Source organism: Phaenicophaeus curvirostris, chromosome 10 (assembly GCF_032191515.1).
Source record: "Phaenicophaeus curvirostris isolate KB17595 chromosome 10, BPBGC_Pcur_1.0, whole genome shotgun sequence".
NCBI lineage: Eukaryota > Metazoa > Chordata > Aves > Cuculiformes > Cuculidae > Phaenicophaeus > Phaenicophaeus curvirostris.
The window spans coordinates 9,797,398-9,806,994 of record NC_091401.1 but is presented as its reverse complement, the minus strand read 5'-3'; the positions used below and the strand labels follow the sequence as shown (position 1 = coordinate 9,806,994).

General features: G+C 46.5%; 1 protein-coding gene across 1 annotated transcript; it reads left to right on the top strand.

The window, feature by feature from the left end:
* On the top strand, positions 1-3,131 carry CHST2 (carbohydrate sulfotransferase 2). The gene is given in 2 exon segments (XM_069865159.1): positions 1-137; positions 139-3,131. Coding segments are annotated over 2 exon segments (1,272 nt in total). The 5' UTR covers positions 1-3; the 3' UTR covers positions 1,277-3,131.
* Positions 3,132-9,597: the final 6,466 nt, after the last annotated feature.

The following is a 9,597-nucleotide window of genomic DNA, read 5'->3' as shown; positions in this document are numbered from 1 at the left end:
AGCATGAAAGCGTGCCGGCGGCGGGCGCTGGCGCTCGGGCTGGGCTACGCGCTGCTGCTGCTGCTGGCCGCGCTCAGCCTGCTGCAGCACCGGCGGCGCCGCGAGCCCCGGCGCTGCGCCGAGCCGCCCGCCGCGCCCCCCCCCGCCGCCTCCGCCGCCCCCCGGCGCCCCCGCCCGCCGCCAGCTCGTCTACGTGTTCACCACCTGGCGCTCGGGGTCGTCGTTCTTCGGCGAGCTCTTCAACCAGAACCCCGAGGTGTTCTTCCTCTACGAGCCGGTGTGGCACGTGTGGCAGAAGCTGTACCCGGGGGACGCGGTGTCGCTGCAGGGGGCGGCGCGGGACATGCTGGGGGCCCTGTTCCGCTGCGACCTCTCGGTGTTCCAGCTCTACAGCACGGCGGGCGCGGGCAGGAACCTCACCACGCTGGGCATCTTCGGCGCCGCCACCAACAAGGTCATCTGCTCGTCGCCCCTCTGCCCGGCCTACCGCAAGGAGGTGGTGGGCTTGGTGGACGACAGGGTGTGCAAGAAGTGCCCCCCGCAGCGGCTCAGCCGCTTCCAGGAGGAGTGCCGCAAGTACCGCACGCTGGTCATCAAGGGCGTCCGCGTCTTCGACCTGGCCGTGCTCGCCCCGCTCGTGCGGGACCCCGCGCTGGGCCTCAAAGTCATCCACCTGGTGCGCGACCCCCGCGCCGTCGCCAGCTCCCGCATCAAATCCCGCCACGGGCTCATCCGTGAGAGCCTGCAGGTGGTCAGGAGCCGCGACCCCCGCGTCCACCGCGTGCCCTTCCTCGACGCCGGCCACAAGCTGGGCGCGAAGAAGGAGGGCGGCGGCGGCGGGTCGGACTACCACGCCCTGGGCGCCATGGAGGTGATCTGCAGCAGCATGGCCAAGACCCTGCAGACCGCCCTGCGGCCCCCGGACTGGCTCCGGGGCAACTACATGGCCGTGCGCTACGAGGACCTGGTGGTCGATCCCATCAAGACCCTGCGGCAGGTGTACGGCTTCGTCAACCTGGCGGTCAGCCCGGAGATGGAGAAGTTCGCCCTCAACATGACCAGCGGCCCTGGCTACTCCTCGAAGCCCTTCGTGGTGTCGGCCCGGAACGCCACCCAGGCGCTGAGCGCTTGGAGGACTGCGCTCAGTTACCAGCAGATCAAGCAGGTCGAGGAGTACTGCCACCAGCCCATGGCCCTGCTAGGCTACGAGCGGGTCGGCAGCCCCGAGGAGGTGAAGGACCTCAGCAGAACGTTGCTCAGGAAGCCGCAGCTGTGATGGGGCAGCGGGCGCTCGCCCACCGTCCTCGGGAGCGGCTGAGCCCTGCTGGGGAGAGGAGCTGCTCCAGCTGGCTTGAGGGAGGGAGGGAGCCGGGAAAAGCAACCTGCTTTCTGATTTCCTCCAAAGACTGCTGAAGGGTAACATACAGCAATGTCAGTAATGTGATAATTTCTTCCTTTCACTCTTTCTTTTTTATCCCCCCCCCCACCCCCCGATTGGGTTGGATGCTATTTAAGAAATTCTAAGTAAATAATGTGGAACTGAAAATCGTGTGTAAAGTCCCTTTCCCATTCTCTGAAATGCCAGGCAGTGATTCTGTACGAAAATCCTGTTTATGGAGTTCTTGTGGGTTTGAAGATCGTAACAAAAACTCTTGCACAATTCCTAACACATCCTTATCTCCCTTGGTGCGGACGGGATGCCCTTGGAAAGCGTAGTGCTGAAAATCAGACTTTTGTATGAAAGCAAATATTCAGACGTGATAGTAATAAAAAAAAGCCCAATAAATGATATTCATTTTTATAATTACCTCAGTTGTTTGGGAATTACGGTGTTGCCTGTGTACAGTTGGAGGGGATGCTTACTTAAAATAGCAATGTGAACTTTTGAAAGGGTATAGGTGGAGGGCTGGAGTGCAACATTTGACGTGGTCCAAGATTATGAGCTGCTGTTGCAGAAACAAGTACAGATTGTGCAAATGTAGTGCAGGTTTTATGGCTGTGTCAAAGCAGGTTTCTATTTAACTATTGTCTTTTCCTGTTGTATTTAAAAAGTCTTTCAAGTGCCACTGTATTAGCGTCTTAAGAATTTTAAAATGTTTGCCACCAGAACAGTATTTATTTTTGTCTTGACATGTATGTCCAGGAGTCACTGTCAAATAGAAGTGGATCTACAGCGTGACTAGAAGTGCAGGATTTAAAAAGACATTTATCATTCTGGAAACAGTAGCATGTGTGAAAACAAAAATAAAAATATCTATATTCTATAGTGCTAACAATACGTAAGATATGTAAGATATTTCTTGACGTTGATTGGTAACAGGGAAGCACAGAAAAATTCATAAAGTGATATATTTTTTCCCTTTGTCTAAGTGTCTGAGAATATATTTATGTATGAGGAGGGAGGAAACATACAGCTGTGTCTTCATAGCTATAATGGAGCTTTTACAGAGTCAACTTAGCGTTTGATTTCAGAACGCTGTTTAGAAACTCATTTCTTTCGAGTTGTCATTGCTCTATGATGGAGCCAGATGGTGGTCTGGCTCTTTTTTGGCAACTTTGACTAGAGACTGTGTCCCGTCGTTAAGACTTGATAAAAACAAAATGAGATTTTACTACTTCTGCTTTTATAATTCCCTGAAAAAGCCCTGGTTTATTAAAGTGATGGGTTGCATATGAGAAGTGCAGGCACCTCAAGTAGTTTTTAATCCTAGCACAGTGTTCTCTGATGCATTTTGAAGGCTTGTTTCAAAACTTGAGTTTTTAAACAAAAGCGTATTGCCGAACTGCTCTCTTGGGAGACCGTAGTCTTTTCTACAGGAAGTACATTTTACATTGCCTGCCGGGGTGTTGTGCCTTCAGAAAATGTGAAGAGTATCAGTGGGAAAAAGGAAACTGATCTGTGAAAATAAATTGATACAAACAAGATGCTGATAAGCGTGTGTGTGTGTGTGTATGTGTGAAAATTGTAGTGATGTGTAATATGTCTGTTTCTTGTATCCCTACTTTAAGTTAAAGAGGTGATAAGTGGCTACTGAGCTATTTGAGTTCTTGATGAAATTTTTGCTTTAGATGTTGAACTTATTCTGAAAAGGAAACACATTGAATAAACTAGTTTAAAGATTATTGCATAAGGTTGCCTGTGCACTTGCTGAATGACTGCATTCCATATGTCTGTTCCCTCAGTTCATCCGCACCGTCAGGACAGACAGCATAAGTAATACCTGTCAGCCAGAGAGTTCTCATTGGCCCGTTGGGATGTATTCCCAAATTCCAGAGAGCAGTGTGAAAAATGGGTGGGATACTTAACCTGATGTTTAAAATACAGACTCAGGTACTTGCAGTGTTGTGGAATGATGTGTTCTCTGTTATCACTGTGCATGCTCTGGTGTGGTGCTGAGTGGATTTTGGATGTTGGGGTTTTTTTGGGTTGTATCCAGTGGGTGGTTTTGGTTTTTTTTAATTTCAGTCGCCGTGTCCTGGGGCAGTGCGTCCAAATCTGATCTGCTTGTAGAGCGCGTGGCTGGCTTTTTATCCGTCCTCTGCTTCATGAAGCACCCCTGTTAACCACCGCACAGTCCTGTCCGGCTGCCTCCTAACAGCCACGTGTGGTGCTTGCTGGCTCTGCTGTGGGCAGGTGAGCTGCCCGGGGAGCTGCAGAGTCCCTGCAGAGCGCTGTGCTGTTCATGTGGGAGCGAGCCCAGCCTTGCTCCACGCTGGAACACTGCACAGGGGTTTCGGCTCCCACTGTGGTTTAACTGTGGTTTTCAAGCGGAGCTTTCTCATGAGCGCAGCGTGTTACAGCATAAGCTGTCGATTTTGGGGGCTGAAGCACCATCACTTATGTGTGCAGAATTCCTTGGGCTCTTCTGGGAAAGTTTGCTGCGTAAATTAAGTGAACAGGAACTAATTGCCTCCGGGAGTGTGAAACAGATGAACCTGATTGACTTAGCTTCCAAAAATATCTTTTGGATTCTAAGGATATTAAAAAGCTTACCCTGTTGTTCTAAGAGAGCACTTGCTGTTCTAATAGTGGTGCATGGCAAGCATCTGCCTCACTTTACTGATAGGAACGGTGTGCCAGTAGAGTTGCAGCGTCTGAATCTCATCCATAATTTGAGCTCCACCTACTAAATTGCAGCAAGGAGTTACCCAACGTACTGTGCAATTGTACCTGGGCATGTTTTGGTGAGTGGAAGAAGTAATGCAAAGCTTGTTTTGTGAAAATAAAGGACTGTGATTTTGTTCAGGTAAAGTTTCAGGAGAAATGAATGGACTCTGCTCGTGTAAAATGCTGGTGGGCTAAGCCCTACGTTGAATATTGCTCCATTAAAAAAATAAGTATGTGGATAACCAGCAGTTAAAAGAGGGTATTTTTAGTCCATTTTTATATTCAGAAAAGAGGATTAGAGGAATTAAAAAAGAGGCAAATATAGTTCAAAAAAAAGAAGGAGTTTTAAATGTGGAAAATTATAGAGAAAAATAGCACATTGGAAAGATTATGAATGTGGTTACAAAAGACCTCTGCCTGTTGAGGTCGGAATATTTAAATAATACTTGACTCTTATGCTTAAAAATAGCGCTTAGGTTTGTTTTTTGTCCGATTTAATAGTTACAGTGTGCTGCTTCATCTGAACCTAATGCTTGTACTAGTGAAGAATCAATGGCATCCACAAGATACAGAATGCACTAAGTTGCACCGGACTGTGAGGGAGGCTGTTTTGAAGACTTGGCACGTCATTTCGACGGAACAGAAAGGCCAATGCACAACTACGTGTTGTTCTTGCTGTGAACAAAACCAGAATACGAGTGTTGTAAATGGTAATGATCACCCGCTGCCCAAAAACTCAGGAAAACCCTCTGGCCTCCACCGAATCAACTTAAAACACAAGACTTGTAAAAGTGTGCAGGCTGCCTTAGGTGACCTAAATGCTTATAATGAGAAAACGGCGAGATCGAGTGTCTTTTGGTCTTTCTAACAAAAGGAGGAAGTTCTTCATTTTTCTGATCAACTTTGTAACTTGTCGGGTGTTAAGCTTCATTCCCTGGCTGGGGAGAGGAACATGGAACATCACTGACTTAATTTAAAACCACAAACCTTGTTTTTCAGTTACAATTTGAACTTGGATTCTCTAGACATTAAATGCTGGTGGTTATAATCAATTCTGAAACAAGTGTTTTTCATCCCGTAGGCCATGTGAAGAGTGGGATCATTCTGCATTTCCCTCTTCATTTCTAATTGCTGTGGTGTGTTTTAAGTGTCCTTGAAAATGAAGGGTGTTTAACATGAGCTCGTCTGTGCTGCAAGGGGTAGTCTTAGAGCCTGTGTGTCAGTTTTGCTCCTGCGCATCTCTTTAAGTGCAGGTATGGGTCTCTCTGGAGTGGTGAATGCCAAATTGTGTCAAATTGTGTGGGCCTGCTCTACACGGACAGACGGAATGTCGGGCAAATGCTGCCTGTGCTACTTAACCAAATGGATCGGAAATTCTACTGCTCTTTCAGTTATGGGTTTGTACCAGGATAAATGTTATTCTGAAATTCTGTGTATATGTATATCTGCAAGCAGGTTTAATTTGAAGGCTCTCGGTGAGTGTGAGACTGCTTGCCTTTGATGTATCCAACTTCAATGGTAAGTGCTTTCTGCTGGTTACCCTGGCAGTAACTGGCTGTGGTGTACATTTTGTAACAGAGCAAGATCTTATTAAAATGTACGCATGTTCTAAAATAAAAAAAAATATATGGAATAACATTTCAGCAATATTCATTATATTGCTGCACACATTTAAAGTAAAATAAGCTTTATATGGTTTGTTTGGATTCATTGGTATCAAATGAGTTCTGTTGATGTGTTTACATAAGAACTCTCGGCTGTCACGACATCCATGATTCTTCACATAAGTGATCAGTTCTGCAGGGATTTTGTATAACACAAACTGTTTTACATTTGCAAGCTGGAAAATTTCCTTATACTTATTTTTCTTAGGTGTTCCCTGCATCGTGAGATCACGAAAGGATCACAAGAATGGGCTCGTGTTATTGAGCGTTCAGTGTTTGGATCAATGTAAATTCAGTGAGAATCAGTGCAAAAAATAGTGTTCTGTCTTCTCTTGATGCATGAAGAGCCAACGTTCCTCAGACACATTGATACCATGAAAGAAATGAAAAGAAATAATTTGTAATATAAATAGCACTGTAAATGGGAGGGTTAGGATTGAAGAATCATCTGCTTCTGCAGTGAAACACTAAGCTGTAAAATGCTTGTGAATATGTATGGTATATTCCTTTGCAGAAGAAAATTCTGTATGTAAAGGATGCATTTACGCCCACAGGTGTGGGTGAGATCCCTGGTGCCCGCTTCAGTGTCTGATAGAGGAATATGCTTGTTGTAAACAGGGTGGTGAGAAGGGAATTGAGGTCAAGCAGTAGGTTGCTGTGTCTTTGTTCCTACCAGAGAAGTTGGTGAACAGCCAGGACAGCCTGCGGGTCTTTCAGTATGAGGAACCACAAACTTGTGTCTAGATACAATGGCATTATTCTGATAGGGTTTGAATGAAAATAGGTCTTTCTTGCTGAAAAACAAGATGCAAATCAGATTGGAGGAACTTCCCAAATGCAACATTATTAACAAAGCAATCTGAGCAAGGCAGGCTGGTAGGAGCTGCTGAGCAATCTCTTTCTAATGGTATTAGTGGAAGCTGAAGTTGGTAACTGGAAGGGAACCTGCAGCTGCAGTGTTAAGGACTCTGAAGATGCTGGTAAACTTTAAGTGGGATTTTAAAGAATGCCTTCATGTGTCATTTTCACTGGAATGGGAATATTATGCAGGAGTCGGTGAGAGTTATATTTCTGTGCGCCTCTGAAAATCATGGCCTTTTAAATGGACGTGGAAAGGGGCCTTGGGAGGTTTCTAGTCCCACCTCCTGCTCAAAGCAGGTCATCTTACGAGAGCAAACTAGGTTGCTCCAGGCTTTATTCTGATGGGTCTCAAAAACCTCCAGGGGCAAAGACTGCACCATCTCCCTGAGCAACCTGTTGCAGCACTTGACTGTCCTCGTGGTGAACCATGACACTTCAGCAATGCTGGCCCCAAATCACTAATGATGTTACGTAAATTTCTTGTCCCTTAATTTTGTGTTTTGCCTATGACTACTGGTGTGGGTAGTGTCCTCAGTTCCCTTTAGCTGCAGTAGAAGTTGGCTGCAGCTCAGCTGTTGTGAATGGTCAGCAGCAAAATGGTTAATTACTAGTGATGTCAGTGGAAAATTGTGTGAAAATTGTGTGAATTCACAATTAGAATGCTGAATCCAAAAATGTCCCTTGTTTTATCCAGGAGTGATAAAGAGAAGGGCAGAGGCAAAAGAAATACACTCAGAAGAAAGGAAAGGAATACGAAGTGGAGTTTATCGGAAGTGTCTTTTTCTTTGCTATAAGAAGAAAGAAATGCTGTTAAGGAATATGGAAGAGAACAAATGATACCACACAGCAAGGTCGGGAGAGGATTAATAAAGGCATTTGCATGTTAAAAGCTGAAAGGATAGAAACCTGAAGGATATAAGATAAAATGTGCTGATGCTGTGTGCTGTAACTATTTGCAATTAACCATGATTGGCAAAACCATTTCGTCAATTCTAGCCCTAAGGTTTAGATTCACTGGGTTTGCTCATAATTTCAAGATGAATTTCAAAGAGGAATCGTTTTCATAATGATTTGGTTACTTTTGGTGTTCCAGTTTGTTTTGGGTATAGATAGAAACAGAACAGCTGACCTTTTGCCTATATATTCCTTTCTTCAGACCTCTATGCATAAATTCTCAAGAAGCCCCATAGTCCGCTAAATTCTTGGCACCTCCTCTTTTCCATCTGGCAGATGGTTCCTTCTCCCACCAGTCAGGATTATCAGTAATTATCTCTCTCAAGCCACGTGTATGTCTCATAACAGTTTATCACAGGAGATGTAAAATGGAAAAGGGACATATTTAGTGTTTATATAACTTGTAGAATCACTCCTGGCAGCTTTCAGTATTTGTTTATTTGCCACTGGTGGTTCCTGTGGGTGCTTGCTCTACAGGTCTGGGATCAGCCCTTCAGATCTCACAGTTTTGGTGCGTTTACTAAAATTGGACACCTTACCACTCAGAGAGCAGGTTATTTGGTTTTTTTTTTTTTTCTATGTACTAACTTAGCTGGTCGAGTGGTGACCTGTTTTGTTCTTCAGGACACCCTTCTGTCAGCTCGCTGTCTCCTTTATGCACAGTGCAGTGGCTACATGGGACCCTGCCAATGCCATACTGGAGGCATCTGGGTCTTTCCTTCCATAAAGAAGTGGAAAAATATCTGACTGCCAGAGCAGAGCTCAGGGTTGAAACATGCTGACCTCCATGGTGTTATGTGCTTTTCACCTGCTTTGCTGGCTATAGCTCTATCTCAAAGGATCGGAGCCGGCAGTGCTCAAGGATATCTCTTTCAAAAAGGTTTGGTGCAAGGGTAAGGAGCAAGTGGTGGGAAACAGTTACTTGTGCTTCTCTGCGTGAAGCGGCGTGTGCTGACCATAATGCTTTGATTTTCTAAGAGTTTAACATCTGATCCCAAATTGCACATTCTTTCATGCTGAACAGAGGTAAAAATACACTGTACAGAAGTGTAACATTGTGGTTACTGCCCAGAGGATACCTGCTGTGTTGTTTTAACCCACGAGACCTCACTGCAGGCCATAACTCATGCACCCATGACCTCCTCCATTTTATTTTCGTTTAAATAGAAAATGTTGTACCCGATGCCACTCCAGAGATGTAACCACTGGCTTTGGGAGGTGCTGTGCTGTAGGGGCTAATTAGGAATGCTGACACCTGATGCAGAAAAGGGGCACCTGAAAGTGGTTGAGGGGATGTGGCTGCTAGACCCCTTCAAATCTCAGGCTGGTAACAGTTTATTGGGAAAACAGAATAAAAGCAATTACCTCCCACCCAGGCTGCACAGGGCTGAGCTGCCTCCCACCCTTTTATTTCTGTCTGTGTTTGCACCTGTGAGCTGCTGGGTGTGGGTGGATGCTCACAGGTGGCCCTTGTTTCAGGGCTCCCCATGTGCCATCAGCCTCACAGGATGAGGAGGGGGTGACTGGTGGGCTCTGAGGAGAAGGAGATCATATGAGGGCAGGCCTCAGGGAGGATAAGTCCAGGAGGGGTGCTTCTCCTCCTCCTCCTCCTCCCTATGGCAGGAGGGGAGTTCTGCACGGTGTTGTGGCTTTACCTAGAGGCACCCCTGAGGAGAAGGACTGCTGCAGACCCTTGGTGCCAATGGCTGCTTTGTTGTAGCCCCAGGACTGCTGGAAGGCTGTGGGAAGGAGGCTGAGCAAGAGCATTTTTCAGCCCTGGGGTTTTGCTCTGCCTTGACTAACGGAGAGAGGCAATGAGGCCACTGTGCTCAGGTGCCACGTACAAGTTGCACTTCAACGTAAAAAGTTGACGAAACACACTGAAGAGTGTCAGCTGGGACCTTGGATGCTCCTAAGTGCAGTAAAGCAAGAAATGAGGCTCGAGTGATGCACGTGGCTGTGTATTGTGCAGGAGAGGCAGCTCGCGACTGATGCAGGTGAGCTGATGCG